Source organism: Thalassophryne amazonica, chromosome 4, assembly GCF_902500255.1.
Source record: "Thalassophryne amazonica chromosome 4, fThaAma1.1, whole genome shotgun sequence".
NCBI lineage: Eukaryota > Metazoa > Chordata > Actinopteri > Batrachoidiformes > Batrachoididae > Thalassophryne > Thalassophryne amazonica.
In genome coordinates, this window is record NC_047106.1 from 125,797,249 (window position 1) to 125,813,320 (window position 16,072).

At 42.1% G+C, this 16,072-nt stretch overlaps 1 protein-coding gene across 1 annotated transcript in view; it reads right to left on the minus strand.

The window, feature by feature from the left end:
* The window catches only part of cdon (cell adhesion associated, oncogene regulated), a 110,056-nt gene that overhangs the window by 35,487 nt on the left and 58,497 nt on the right, over nucleotides 1-16,072 (minus strand). Inside the window, exons 5-7 of the mRNA XM_034168494.1 lie at nucleotides 15,171-15,314; nucleotides 14,790-15,080; nucleotides 14,441-14,710 (exon numbers count right to left, since the gene is read on the minus strand). Of these exons, the coding sequence (XP_034024385.1) occupies nucleotides 14,441-14,710; nucleotides 14,790-15,080; nucleotides 15,171-15,314 (705 nt within the window). The remainder of the gene's footprint in view (nucleotides 1-14,440; nucleotides 14,711-14,789; nucleotides 15,081-15,170; nucleotides 15,315-16,072) is intronic.

Below are 16,072 nucleotides of genomic sequence, written 5' to 3' on the forward strand. Positions count from 1 at the left end.
ATGTCGTCAGCGGCACAGGAAGTCCATCTGAGAAAGTGGTCCTATTACGCTATTGCAGGCGACTAGTGATATGTACAGGCAGGTTGTATTGTGTGTGTTGTGAAGCTGCTTATGTCTTTGCATCTGACGCTGTCTGATCAGCAAGAGAAAATTAATGGATTTCAGACCAGGTTTGTGGTGATCTAAGGTGCAAATGCTTTCTGGTGGCAAGCCAGCCTGACCATACTGTCCCAGAACTGATTTTAAAATGTGACCTTCTTCTGCAACAGGACAGCAAGTCTTGAATATTGGTGGTCAAATGGGATTGAAGTTAAGCAAGACTTTGTTGAAAAGTGATGCAAGAACAATCTTTCTTCTGTGACCTTTTCTGGCTGAGGCAGAGAACTTTTTGAAATACTATTGTACCTCATTTTTAGACCAGCACACCTATAGGACCACAAGTGGTATTGTTAGAGGATGTGGGCACTGTGCATAAAGATTACACCTGAGTTTGGTTGAAATTAGCAATGACACGTTTGCTGTGGTTTGTGTTGGGTATACAATAGGGCCCTATGTGTACTGAAAAATGTCCACAATGCTGAATGAACACAAAACAGGCACTAATATTTACTAATGAATTTATTTTCATACTGTCAATAATGATGGATTTGACTAAGAATGAGTGAATCAGTGTTTTTCATTCAATGACTTGTTAAGGTGGCACTACAAGCCCACGAAGAACGAGTCCTGGAACATTTCAAATTTGGAAAATGTTTTTTAATGGACATAAAATAACAAGAACAACCTGGATCTCCACAGCAGCACATAATCAGACTTTGTTTATTTTTTTTTTTTTTTCATTGCAACTACACCAGAGTCAGTGCCAGAGCAGTCCACCTGGGCAAATTATACAGGCTGCAAGCCTTATTACGGCTGACACCGGTTTGGCAAAGTGTAGGTGAAATTATTCAGACATTTGGGGGACAGTGGGCATGGTCCATGTGGGCAGGAGCTGCATGAGGATTGAAATCTAAACAAGTAAGAAGTAAATTAAAGCAGCAAGGCTTGTCACTGCAGTGCTGTCTTTGGTGTGTGCAGCACTGGTTCACTTTATAAAACAAACAGGCCCAGGGGTGGTAACACTAGACCTGATTCTGAGACTATTGCCAGCTGCCACACATTCCACACGGCAACCATTAAAATACCAAGGAGAATAAGATTCTGGTGCAATGTCCAGTTCTCCACAGTACCCTTCTTTTGCCCTCCATTACTCTCCTTTCTGCAGCTTCTGTCTTAACAAAAGCCGGAGCTTTTGCTCCACCACAGCGAGATAACAGGAGGCCATTAAGACCTCTGTGTCCTCAGTGCCTGATTGAGGGGAGCGATACATCTTGTGTAAGTGCAGCTTCACCTGGACAGAGATATACTACCAAAAGGTCAGGCCATTAGAGAAGCACACCTGGGAGCAAAGTGGGGTAGTAATCATGAGGGCGTACCAGTACACAGTAAATTTTGCAGAGTAAAATATACTCTGCCAGGATAACATTTGGTCCCAGTCCAAAATGAGTTAAATACACTCTATAATAGAGTGAAATCAGCTCTACGTCTTGTCAAATCACATTTTTCAACTCCAATAAGAGTCATTCACAGCATGATAGAGTTGATTTAGCACTGCGATAGCATATATTTAACTCTATTTGGACTGGGACCAAATGTTATCCTGGCAGAATATATTTTACTCTGCAAAATTTACTGTGTAGAAATATCAAAACAGACACTTCCTGTTGAGGGCTCTGGCTTTGCCCCTTGGTAGCAGATCAAACTGAGTGTATTTGGGAATCAAATAGGGCTGAAACGATTAGTCGAGTAACTCGAGTAATTCGATTACAAAAATGTTCGAGGCAAATTCTGTGCATTGAAGCTTTGTTTAACGTTGTAGTACATATGCCAGGCCTGTGTGTGGCGCTGTAACGTCCCCAGAAAAACAAAAGAAGACGACTAGAGCACGCATGAGCCGTGTAAGCGCTAATCAAATTACCACAATAGTGACAGCTTTCCAACGCAACACACAGAGTAAAATGAAGCCTTTTAGGAGAAAAACGTTAATCATCTGAAATAACTTCCCTTACCAAAAAATAGTACTGAGAAGTATAAAAAAAAAGTATAAAAAAAAAGTAAACTGGAAGTATACTTGAAACATAATTGCATGCACTACTTTTTGGTAAGGCATTACTGAGCATTTAAAGCAAAGCAGTCTGTTTGTCTGTTTTAAAAAAGCAAACAAATAAAACACAGTTTTGTCTGCTGCCTGCTCTCCGCTCTACGTGGGGAGTGGCTATTCACGCCAAGGCCGGTGGCTGCCTCTCTCTGCCCGGTGTGAGCGGCTCAGCACTGCCCTCACACAGCTCCGTCCTCGGCCACACTGACAGTCTCTGAAAGAAGTCCACTCTTCCTTCTGTGTTTTGCTCAGACTCGCACTGAGTGTTTCGTTTTTAATTTTTGCTTTTTTGGGCAACACACAACGCTTCACAAACATGGTAACTCAAATAAAATAATAATAATAATAATAATAAAAAATACTGACTGTGAGGCTTGCATGTTCAACCTCCAGCTGAAATGCATTGGCTGAACCGCAGCGAAAGAGGAATAAAAAAAAAAAAAAAATCACGCAGGGACCCAGTTCACCAACCTTAAAAAAAAGGTTAAATTTTACAAGTTAGGGAAAACAAAAAACAGAAAGCCACATTCCATGGCCATTTCAGCAAAATATCAAGACTTTGGCCTGACTTTGGCTGAGCTGCTGACACCAGGAAAGATCCAAAACTTGTAAAGATGTGAAAAAATAAATGATTACCCAGAAAAAACAGAAAGGGATACACTAAATTTGACAATCTCCGTGATGACGCAGCGACATTTTGCCATTGCTTAGGGAGAGCCCTGGACTATTGATGTTAAAAACACAAAAGTACTTTTTATCCATTTACTCAATTAATTGCCAGAATAATAGATAGAATACTTGATTACTAAAATAATCGATCGCTGCAGCCCTAGAATCAAATTAAAGGACTACACTGGAGCACATTACTCCACAAAAGTGTAGCAGACCCTTTAACCTAGCTTACAGCAACCATTTACCTTCTAAACTGACACATCATCCACAACTGGTCAGGTCTGGGATCATGCGTTGGTGCTTCATCCACCATACTACAGTACCATCCTGGGATGTAGTTGGCAACCGCCCAAGTAGACAACTTATCTTTTGCCACTTCCTGATCCAGGTGATATGTGGACGTCCCCTTGACGTTTTCCATTTGCTCATGGAAGTGTATCATATCGCTGTGGTGTCATCACTGATATTCCCTTACAATACAATTAGTACGTCTCATCTGAATCTCCAGTAAACCGTTTTCAAAGTGGTATCCAGTTATTCTCCAGAGAGACCTGATACCAAAGACATCCAGCTATCGCCTTAGGTAACTGACTGTGACATCCTTTCTCTCACAAAGATATCACCACTGTCAAACACCTCTGTCCAGCTACCTCATGACTCTGTAACGTATTCTGAGACACCACTTGTTCTCAAAGGCTGTGATCCCAGAGGCAATATTGCCACCAGTGAGAAAAGTGAAAGTTTGAGCAAGTTCGACATCTATAGGCACCTGATCTGTGCTGTTAGCCAGATCCACACAAAGCTGCATGTTTACAGACATTAAATAAGTGCATATGATATTTTTAAACTGAGGACAATGCATTATTGGCAGCCCTCCCAACATTACAACAACATTACCTTTGCATTACAAATGTCAGGGAGTGAGGACGATCTGGTGTCATTATGCTGAAATGGTGCATTCTGCATCATTATAACATTTTTGTTTTAAAAATTGTTGTTAAAGTTGCTTTTCAGTAAATATATGACAAATGGCAGTTCGCAGAGTGCACACAGCGCTTCCCCCCACCCCGCGCCTCTCTCCCTGTGGGGAAAAAAAAAACATTAATGAAGCTGGAAAATCAATTAATGCTTGTGTTGATTAATCATTAAACACAACAAGAGAAAGAGAAAGATTTATAGTTCATGCCGCAAGTGCGTCAAGTCCTCTTAAAACAAGGTACTTACTCTAAATTCAGTGTCCTTTCCTATGAAGTTACTCAGTTACAGTGTGAAATGCTCTGAAAACCTTTGAGAATTTCTGCAGCCCTATTCCGATGGGATTAGTTTCGTATGGAGAGGTGGAGTAACGTAGTTTTACCACAGGACATCTGTAACATTTATGGCCAATTCATAAGCTATAAAGCTCAGCATAAATGACGGAGATGGGAGTGGCTGTTGTCACTCCTCAAAAAAAAAAAAGAAAAAAAAAAAAAAAAAAAAAAGAAAAGAAAAAGAAAATAAAAGAAAAAAGTACTGGACTAAATAGAATGGACTCCTTTCTATGGTAACTTTCTATCGTCTTGCCTCTTTCTATCGCCTACCTGCCTGTCAGCTTCATGTTTATTGGGGGCTGTGTACAGAGGAGTGCACTCCATGCAGCAGAACGTGCTCCGGGTGCTAAAGTAGGTGATTCAAACACCTCATACAAGCACAAAACAACTGTGTCCCATCCCACTGAACATGTACTGTCTGTGCCACAAGCAGAGCAGAAGAGGGAATGCACAGACGTGAGGTGATGACATGGAGGTTACACATGATTTCTCAAGTGTGATGTTTGAACACATCGATATGGAAATTCTACATATATCAAACTTGTGTCACTGTAAAATCCCTGTTGCTGGCAGGCTAATGTGTCATCACAATGCATCTTTCAGTGCTTCCATACTTGAGATACTAAACTTCTTCTCCAGAGGATATTTACTGTCATCTCTATTCACATAGGATTCTATGGATCATTTTACAAAAGGTAAAAAGCACCGGAATCTTTACCGCTATGGCAACGTGCAGTCATTAAAAATTATTGAAACCCTCTGTAATCTGTGTCGGGGGTATTTTTTATTTACATAACAGAAGACAACAGTAGATATTTGACTTTCACACTTGATTTTTTGTTGACTCAGTCCATTCACATATATTAACATATTGAGTCTGAAATCGTGATCATATCCATTGATCGCTTTTCATAGTTATTCCATATAGAATGTTCCAAAGTCGACAGTGGGCAGAAAGTTGAATCAACACTCGTGTCAGTCGCTCTGCTTTTTATTCACACGTCAGGACAGAATATTTACAGAGGACACATGGCTTTCAGCCCAAACGTGAAAGAGGCTCTTGTTTTGTGGCTATCTTAACAGTTGTCTGTGGGTGAGGCAGCAGGAGGCCGTGATCGATGAGGATAAGCCTTCGTACCCTCACTGAATTAGCCTTTAATTTATTTGACAGGAATCCTTCAGGAGCGGGCAAAGCGTTTGCCTAACTGAAAGCAGCAGAGCCATCTGCAGCAGCTCTGTTTACTCCTGTTTGTTTAACCATTTGAAAGCTTTTGCATACTTTTTGGGCTCGTGTGTAACAGCGTAGCGGGAATGTTAACTGTGTACCGCTTAAACAAAATGTATAGCAGTTGGCAGGTCTCTATAATGTCCTCTACGGAAGTTATAGTTTCACCCTTCTCTCTTTGTTTTTGTGTCTGGGTGCCAACACCCCCCCCCCCACACACACACACACACACACATACAAGGCAAATTATTGTTTTACTTGCAAGGAGTATACAACTCAGAGAAATGCACAAGCATTCCAATGTGCCTGTACTTAAATGCATTTGCGCAAATGGCAAATGAACTTGATTCTATTCTTTATTCCGTTATGTTCTCAACTCAGATTGCAACAGCCAATCACAGATTAGCCTTTCTGTCCATCATTTACCTGTATTTTGACATGCTTGGAGCCAGAAAGTTATGTTGGATCCAAAATGATCCAAAAAGGCTAGGACCAAAAGTTATATTGACTCGGTTCCCACTGACCAATAGCGTTAGAGCTTACTGCCAACAGCTAGCTAATCAGAGTGCAGCATACGAAGGTTAGGAACTAGCTGACAGACGCTGGTTGAAAAAAATGTCAACAAACATGTCAACAACAGCAGAAAATCGTCTGCCAGCGAGGTTTGCTGAGTTCACAGAGGAGGAACTGGTGGAAATATTGAACTCCAAGGATGGCAAAAACACTAAGAAGGTAGACAAGCACGCTACTGATGTTTTAGAAGCATTCATCACATCAGAATCAATCATATGCTGTTCACATGCAACTGTTTTACCAAGCCATGACAATGTCATCCAATATAACCTTTCTTCATCGAATATTTCTCTATGTTGGACTCCTCATCATCCATTATTTGTATAATGTTTTATATAACACCTAAATCAACCCTTTTCATTTGATTGGTGGTTTGAATGTCACATGAAATTGATCATTCATCCCAAAAGCCATTTTGTTCCATTTACTGTGAAATTTTTATACCATTTACCGTACAAATTTCATTCCATACATTTTGTACCATTGCACGCCACGGCCACCACACACTCACACTAGCGGTGATGGCGCTTAGCTTAAAAACAAACATGGCGGGATTTGTTTTGGTGACAAGCAACAATTTGAACAAGCTTAGCTGAAGTATAAGTGCTGTCAGATGAAGATCTCAACAAATTTCTCTCGCGATTATTAGCTGGAGCCCTGCGACAGACTGGCGTCCTGTCCTGGGTGTATACCCTGCCTCGCACTCTATGACTGCTGGAATAGGCTCCAGCCCCCCGCAACTGGACTGGACGAAGTGGTTGAAGATGAGTGTGTGTGTGTGTGTGTGTGTGTTATGTGCTGGACTTAAGAAAGCAGATGGCAGTCTGTACATGAAAAAGTCAATGCACAGCATCAGGTATGGACTACATCTTCATTTTAAGACTGTGACGGATGTTGATATTACCAAAGCTGATAATTTTCATCGTTTGGATTGCTATTCAAAGTTCGTGCTGGACTGCTTGGAACCACTTGACCTCAAAGAACCAGTAATGCACACCAAAATTTAAGTCCCTTTTCTCTTGTTTATAAATTAATAAAATATAAAATTACAAGGATCTATTTTAGCCATTGTGCGGTACGATGGTGTAATTCTTAGAGTTTGAACTGTACAGAGTTCTTTTTGGAGGGTGACAGTATTTAAAGATTAGAGTGATCTGTTTTGAGGGTTTTTTTGTTTTTTTCTGATGATATTTTTTTACAAGTGATACAGACATAAAGCTGAACAGCTCTGAATAGGGTCCTTTGTTAATAAATACATTAACGTAGTTTAGAGTTTGTCGAAATAGCTCACATAAATAAAGGCTGAGTAGGTTGACTTCACTTCACACTACACCCTTCTGGGTTACTCAAAAACTCAAGGACTCATTTTCATAACACCTGTGGGACATGCGCCAAAAATCCTTCGCAGGTCATTTCACAATTTATCATTACAAATAGTATGAGCTTCAATTAAAAACAAAATTCATAAGGACTAGAATACCATAATGTCAGCAAGGCAAATATGGTTTCTGTGTCGAAGACTTTTTAAAATAATAAGAAGTTGCTAAATACATTCATTCATTCATTTTCTGACGCTTATGTGGGTCCAGGCTGTGGTGGTAGTAGACCAAGCAACTCATCCCACACTTCCCTATCCTCTGCCAAGTCCTCTAACTCTTCCTGGGGGATCCTGAGCCACTCGCAAGCCAGCTGGGAAATACAATCCCTCCAGTGTATCCTGGGTTTTTTCCAGGGCCTTCTCCCAGTTGGACATGCAAGACTTCCCAAGGAAGACAACCAGATGCCTGAACTACCTCTGCCCTCTCTCTTCAATGTGAAGAAGCATCAGCTTGACTCCTAGACCCTCACAGATATTCAAGCTTCTCACTATGTCCCAGAACGTAAGCTCAGATAACCGATGGAGGAATCTCATATCCCCTATTATTACCCATGACCTTATACCAGACAGTACTCCTACAATGACAACAGTTTTTGTTGTTGTTTTGTTACATTTTTACCCAAGGTCATCAAATATGGCCATCGGGTATTGCAAAGACATTGCATCCGTCCATCCGTCTGTCAGTCTGTCTGTGCTCAGCATAAGTGCAGTCATATTACTAAGAGTCTTGAAATTCATAGGGAACATACTTGGGACACAACCTTGGACAAGATCAAAGATGGCTAACCTTAATGTATTTTAAGAGGTTAAAAAGTTATATTCTGTTCCTGTTTTATGGTATGATCTCGCAGACGTCAGCATGGTGATGTCACTTACTGGTGTCACTAGCTGCTAACTTTGCTTCATTTTTGGCTAAATATAACACCTTTATTGTATATTATGTAAAAGCTAGAGAGAGATAAACACTTCTAAAATTGGAAATGCTGTTTTTGTAACCTGATAACCAGTGTGGCCAACGTAACTTTGAAAAGTTACTTTTTTTAGTTGCTTTATACAGTTACTTTACGCAATTACTTTTAGAAGCTGCCGAAAACTTGAAACTAATAAGTAATGTAACTAATAAGGTAACTAGTAATCTAACTTGGTTACTCTTAAGATTGAGTAATCAGCAACGTAACGAACCAGCAAAGTAACTAAGTAACTTTTATGAGTAATAAATCTCTAAAATAACCAAGTTATGAGTTACTTTATTAATTACATTCAGCAGCTGCTGACAAGTTGTCCGCAGCTGTTAATGAAGTAACTGTAAAATATAACTGTATAAAGTAACTAATGAAGTAACCTTTCAAAGTTACTTTGGCAACACTGCTGATAACACCTCTGAAATAATTTAGAAGACATTTTGCGGAGGTTAGCATGCACTCTAACTTCCACTCTTGTAAAAAGCTACTAAATGTAAATATTGTTTATGACTGATTGACTGATAGACAGGGGAGCTTTATTGAACATGTACAAATTCTAAGTAAGACAATAGGATCTTAATAATTAATGTAAATAATAATGTGCGTGTGCGTGTGTGTATATTATATACATATATACATACATACATACACATACACATACATATATACATACACATACACATATACATACATACACATACATATATACATACATACACATACATATATACATACATACACATACATATATACATACATACACATACACACACACTCAACAAAAATATAAACGCAACACTTTTGGTTTTGCTCCCATTTTGTATGAGATGAACTCAAAGATCTAAAACTTTTTCCACATATACAATATCACCATTTCTCTCAAATATTGTTCACAAACCAGTCTAAATCTGTGATAGTGAGCACATCTCCTTTGCCGAGATAATCCATCCCACCTCACAGGTGTGCCATATCAAGATGCTGATTAGACACCATGATTAGTGCACAGGTGTGCCTTAGACTGCCCACAATAAAAGGCCACTCTGAAAGGTGCAGTTTTATCACACAGCACAATGCCACAGATGTCGCAAGATTTGAGGGACAGCAGGAATGTCAACCAGAGCTGTTGCTCGTGTATTGAATGTTCATTTCTCTACCATAAGCCGTCTCCAAGGGCGTTTCAGAGAATTTGGCAGTACATCCAACCAGCCTCACAACCGCAGACCACGTGTAACCACACCAGCCCAGGACCTCCACATCCAGCATGTTCACCTCCAAGATCGTCTGAGACCAGCCACTCGGACAGCTGCTGGAACAATCTGTTTGCATAACCAAAGAATTTCTGCACAAACTGTCAGAAACTGTCTCAGGGAAGCTCATCTGCATGCTCGTCGTCCTCATCTGGGTCTCGACCTGACTCCAGTTCGTTGTTGTAACCGATTTGAGTGGGCAAATGCTCACATTCGCTGGCGTTTGGCTCGTTGGAGAGGTGTTCTCTTCACGGATGAATCCCGGTTCACACTGTCCAGGGCAGATGGCAGACAGCGTGTGTGGAGTCGTGTGGGTGAGCAGTTTTCTGATGTCAATGTTGTGGATCGAGTGGCCCATGGTGGTGGTGGGGTTATGGTATGGGCAGGCGTCTGTTATGGTCTCTTAGATAATAAACCGACCCTTTTATTTATTTATTTTTTTAACTATATGGATTTGAATGACATGCGATTACACCAATCATGCTTGAACCCTCGTGCGCATGCGTGAGTTTTTTCACGCGTGTCGGTGACGTCATTTCCCTGTGGGCAGGCCTTGAGTGAGATGTGGTCCCGCCCTCTCGGCATGAATTCCTTTGTTTCACACGCTGCTCCAGATAGCGCGCGTTGCTTTATCAAAATTTTTCTGGACCTGTGAGGAATATCCGAGTGGACACTATTCGAGAAATTAAGCTGGTTTTCTGTGAAAAGTTTAACGGCTGATGAGAGATTATGGGGTGTTTCTGTCGGTGTAAGGACTTCCCACGGAGCGGGACGTCGCGCAGCGCTCCCAGGCGACGTTGTCTGGCTGTTTCGAGCTGAAATCATCCTAATTTAAGGTTCTGTTGACCCAGGACGTCGTGAGAGAACAGAGAAGATTCAGAAGAGGCCGGCATGAGGACTTTATGCAGACATTCCACTGTTAAAGGTCATTTTGTAATGAAAGAACGTGCGCGCAAATTCGCCTAGTCGTTTCCGTGACGACGACGCAAATCTGTGTGCGCCGCGACCAGAAAAACACCTCCATGTTGAAGACCATTTGTAAAATTCAGGCGGCTTTTGATGGCTTTCAACAAGTGAGTAACTGAGAAATTGTTTAAGAGCTTGGGCATGTTCCAACTTGCCCGTTAAGGTTTCCAACGGAGGTGTTTTTCCTGCCGCGACCCCCCACGGTCGGGTCCAGCCCGACATGCGACTCTGCCCGCACGTTCTTTCATTACAAAATGACCGTTAACAATGGAATGTCTGAATAAACTCCTCATGCCGACTTCTTCTGAAAGTTCTCTGTTCTCTGACGACTTACTGTGTCAACAGAGCCTGAAATGTGGAAGTTCTGAACTTGAAACGGCGAGACGCTGCCGCCTCGAAGCGCAGATCGCCGTCAGGCGCCGTTTTACTGATGTAAAAATGGACATTTACCTCTCCATGCTACCAGACACTAATGACATTTTCATATCAGCAGTGCTGACAAGAAATGGTTGTATGCTCATATCTTAGCTTGTCCTGTGCCATTACATTATGCAGCCATTTAGCCAAATACTGTGCTGGTATTTGGGTTCAAAACCAAAACCGCACCAATAAAACAGTTTTGTGTAGAGTGAAAAAGATGAACTCAAAAACTCTTAAAAAAAAAAAAAAAAAAATAGTGCCCAAGTTGAAAAATACCAGAGTTCCTTTCATCTGACATAAAAATGTGAGAATAAAAAAAAAAATAATTAACGCCCCCAAAAGTATCTCTAAAAGGCTGAGCGCAAAATTTCTACAGCTATAAATTTGTGTGCTGTTTAAGACTAAATATTTCTGATGTACAGCCAGAGATTACTGAGAATTTCTCTTGACCTTATCTTTAAGTTTCATCATAAATTTTGTCTCACAATTTACTAATTCAATGTGAATGCAAAAAAGCTCTGTAGAGTTGTTGATGTGGGTTGCTTCTGTGGTCCTGACCAAGCCAATAAGTAAATCCTCAGAGAAACAGTGATGTTCCACAGTGCTCTCTGTGATGAATTGCGAAAAGTGGTATTGGCAATGCTGTTGACTTTCAATGAAAGGTTTCTGATAAGATGCGGCGCCTGGCACCTGGAACAGCCACTGAACACAAACTAACCTCAAGTGTTTATCTTGGCTGGGTAAATCCAGCTTATCAAGCTGACATTATGTTTTTGTATAGAAAAGTGCTTTGCACAAGCTGAAGGAAAAGCTATTCAATCTCATTCTTCTTCCTGCGGTCTGAGAAAGTGGGCAAAAATTTTGTAACAAACCTGCCTGATCCTGCCTGCTGTGTGCTCCCTTGCATTCAACATGTGGGTGTATTAGTCATTCTGTGCACTGAGGAGCCAGATGAGGAGAAGAGTGTTGGACTAGAGCAGCTGGGGAGGGAGAAAAGGAGTGGTTTGGAGAGTAGGGAGAGAGGTGGAGGAGAGGAAGAGGCTTGTGATGTGTTAATAAATAAAAGGCAGTTGTGTATGATGTTGACAGCTGGGTGGTCTGGTCCTCGTCATAACCCTCCACGGTTACTCCTTACATTCCAGCGTCCGGGGGCTTAATCCTGACGGTGTGCACAAAGCTCACTCTCACGCTCAAACTCAGTTCAAGGCTCAGGAGGAGTGCGTTACTAGCCAAGCCTCTCCAACTGGCCGTCAGAAAAACACACACACACACACACACAGAGCAAGGACTCCCCGCAGATGCAATATGTCTGCAGAATCCCGCCTGGTACGCCTTAACCCTTTACAACCTGACCAACATTACCAATATTCACAACATCTTCAAGTTGTATGTCATAAAAATGTTTTTTTTTTTTTTTTTACAGTGCATCTGGAAAGTATTCACTGCACTACACTTTTTTTTCCATATTTTATGTTACAGCCTTATTCCAAAATTAATTAAATCAATTTTTTTTCTCAAAATTTGACACACAAGACCCCATAATTGTCTGTAGACCTCTGAGACAGGATTGTCTCAAGGCACAAATCTAGGGAAGGGTAGAGAAACACTTCTGCTGCTTTGAAGGTCCCAATGAGCACAGTGGCCTCCATCATCTGTAAATGGAAGAAGTTTGGGTCCACCAGGACTCTTCCCAGAGTTGGCCACCCGTCCCAACTAAGTGATCGGAGGAGAAAGGCCTTAGTCAGAGAGGTGACCAAGAACCCGATGGTTACACTGTCAGAGCTCCATTCATTCCTCTGTGGAGAGAGGAGAACCTTCCAGTAGGACAACCATCTCTGCAGCAATCGACCAATCAGGCCTGTATGGTAGAGTGGCCAGACGGAAGCCACTCTTTAGTTAAAGGCACAGGGCCGCTCTCAGACCATGAGAAACAAAATTCTCTGGTCTGATGAGACAAAGATTGAACTCTTTGGCGTGAATGCCAGGTGTCATGTTTGGAGGAAATGAGGCACCATCCCTACAGTGAAGCATGGTGGTGGCAGCATCATGCTGTGGGGATGTGTTTCAGTGGCAGGAACTGGGAGACTAGTCAGGATTGAAGGAAAGATGAATGCAGCAATGTACAGAAACATCCTGGATGAAAACCTGCTCCAGCAAGCTCTTGAACTCAGACTGGGACAACGGTTCATCTTTCAGCTGCTGTGCTGCCTTGGTGTTTGCTCTGGTCTGCTCTCCCTCCTTTTCTGTTTCTACAGACGCTGTGCCACGGAGCTGCTTTTCATCATCTGTCTTCAATCAACTCACCTGCTTATAAGCCCTGGTCCAGCCTGTCCACCTTTGCCAGAAACTCAGTAATCGCTACGTGGTCTCTGGCCTCTCTAGCTTAGAAAGATAGTGGTCATGTTGTTCTTTTCTAGTTTTTCCAATCAGTCTGTTTCTCTGTTCCCTGGCGTTCCAGTTCGCTGTCAGGTCGTGGGCAGCCACTTGGTTTTGGTCTCCTGCCACTACACCTGTTCTGGTCCAGTCTGTGTCTTATGCCTCAGGTGTCTCCCCGCAATATTCCAGATTCCCTTGTATCATCATTCCAATAACATTGTCGTTTTGCTTTTCATCACAGCTCCCTGCTTTTTGCATCCTATCTTGGTTTGATCAACTCGACCGTAACACCAGCAAGACAATGACCCTAAGCACACAGCCAAGATATCAAAGGAGTGGCTTCAGGACAACTCTCTGAATGTCCTTGAGTGGCCCAGCCAGAGTCCAGACCTGAATCTGATTGAACATCTCTGGAGAGATCTGAAAATGGCTGTGCACCGACACTCCCCATCCAACCAGCCTGAGAGGTGCTGCAAAGAGGAATGGACAAAACTGCCTAATGATAGGTGCACCAAGCTTCTGGCATCATATTCAAGAAGACTTGAGGCTATAATTGCTGCCAAAGATGCATCAACAAAGTATTGAGCAAAGGGTGTGAATACTTAAGTACATGTGATTTTTTTTTTTTTTTAGTTTTTTATTTTTAATAAATTTACCAAAAAAAAAAACTTTTTTCATATCATCATTATGGGGTATTGTGGAGTAGATTTTTGAGGGGAAAAATGAATTTACTCCATTTTGGAAAAAGGATGTAATATAACAAAATGAAGCGCCTCCCTAGGGAGGTGTTCCAGGCACATCCATCTGGGAGGAGACCCCAGGGAAGACCCAGGACTAGGTGGAGAGATTATATCTCCACACTGGCCTGGGAACGCCTCGGGACCCCCCAGTCAGAGGTGGTCAATGTGGCACGAGAAAAGGAAGTCTGGGCTCCCCTGCTGGAGATGTTGCCCCCATGACCCGAACCCAGAAAAGCGGTTGAAGATGAGTGATGAGTGAGTGAGTGTGACACACGCACACACACACAGTAATACATACAATCTCATCCATTCAGTTTTCTTTCAGAATGAACTTAAGCAACACATGAAAATCTCACATGATCAATCACACGTACCTGACTGTGTCGTAAGAAGAGAATGCGACTGTGCCGAACTGATCCCATTGTCCAGCAGACACTGGTACACACCTTCATCCTGTGGCATCACATTTACTATAACAAGCGAGTCTCCAGAGATGTGAAAGTGATGTGACAGTTTGATGGGATCAGCGTTGAACAGCCAGGTGATGTTAGGGGCGGGGCTTCCTTTTGCTGTGCAGGTAAAAGAAGCCGAGGAGCCAGGAGACACCTGCTGGTTGGTCAGACCCCTCAAGACAGACACAGGCTCTATGGAGCAGAGCAGAAAGATTACCCTCTCTATCTTTTAAGAGAGACCTGATCAGAATCCAAGATATTTTATTCTTACCAAGGACATTCACAGTATAGTTGGAGCTGATCAAAGTTCCCTTCTCAGTTTCAGCGACACAGCTATAGTTCCCTTCATCACTGCTTTCCATTGAAACAAAACCCAGGTTGTTGTGTTGCTGATGGTGAGATTGCCCCAGTGTGACCTCTTTGCCATTCTTAAACCATCTGGCCGTGGGTGCAGGGCTGCCACTCAGGACACACTCCAGTGTCAGTGGCTGTTGCTGCTGCGCTGACACGGTCATGGCAGTGGCGGGGTAAATAACGTGAACAGGAGATGAGTTGTCTGAATCTAACAAAAATTAAAAATAAAACAAAAATAAAACTACCTTAATGAACTGTAACTGCAAAGACAAAAAAATTACATAATTTTCAGACTTACGTTTGACGGAGACCTTAGTACCATGACGCTGCACCCTAGTTTCCCCAGTAACAGGGTTGTAGGCGCCACATTTATACATGCCCTGATGCCGATCTGAGACAGAGGTAATCTGGAGACTTCCAGATGGAAGAATTAAATAATCACCTGAAATGAAAAAGTCACAATAAAACAGTAGCTGCAGGTAATATAGAGAAAATATATACAGTATATATTAGGCATGTGGAGATTAATCGATACGAATTGGTATCTAGATACAAACGTGCGTGATCCGACTGCATCGATTCATTCAGTGTGCGATTCATTTGACGGGTTGAATTGTGCTGCATCACTCGCTGCCTGCTTGCATCAGTTTTTTTTCTGATGCACATTGAATGCACCACGGACATAAGCCAGAAAGCTTAATGATTTCCTTATCGGTCCTTCAGTTCGGGACACTGGAGCGGCCGTTGTTTTTGAGGATGTTTATCGGGAAATTATTATTTCTCTACATTGACTGCAGACTGCAGCGGGTCTTCTTGAAGGCTGAAGCAACGAAGCAGCGCTTCGACACGCTGTTCGCTGGTTCTCTGTTTCCCTGATTTTCACAAGTGGCAGGTCCGCAATGTCTTCATTAACCCCTCTCAAAGCCATTTTAAAGATGTCAATCGTGAGTCAGCTTTGTGTGTATTAAAATCACAAACTGGGACTCTTGACTTGTTGCGGGCAAGAAACGTCCAGCGCTCCACACCGGAGTTGTACGCGATGGTTCTATGGCTTGAGCACCAGCTGTGTGTACACTGAAGTTGTCCATCAGCTAAAGAAAATAATAATAATAATAATAATAATATTCTCTGTTTTGTGGGACTAAATGCACAGCTCTAAAGAGTCACACAGATTTTGGTCAGAATTAATAACTTCAGAGC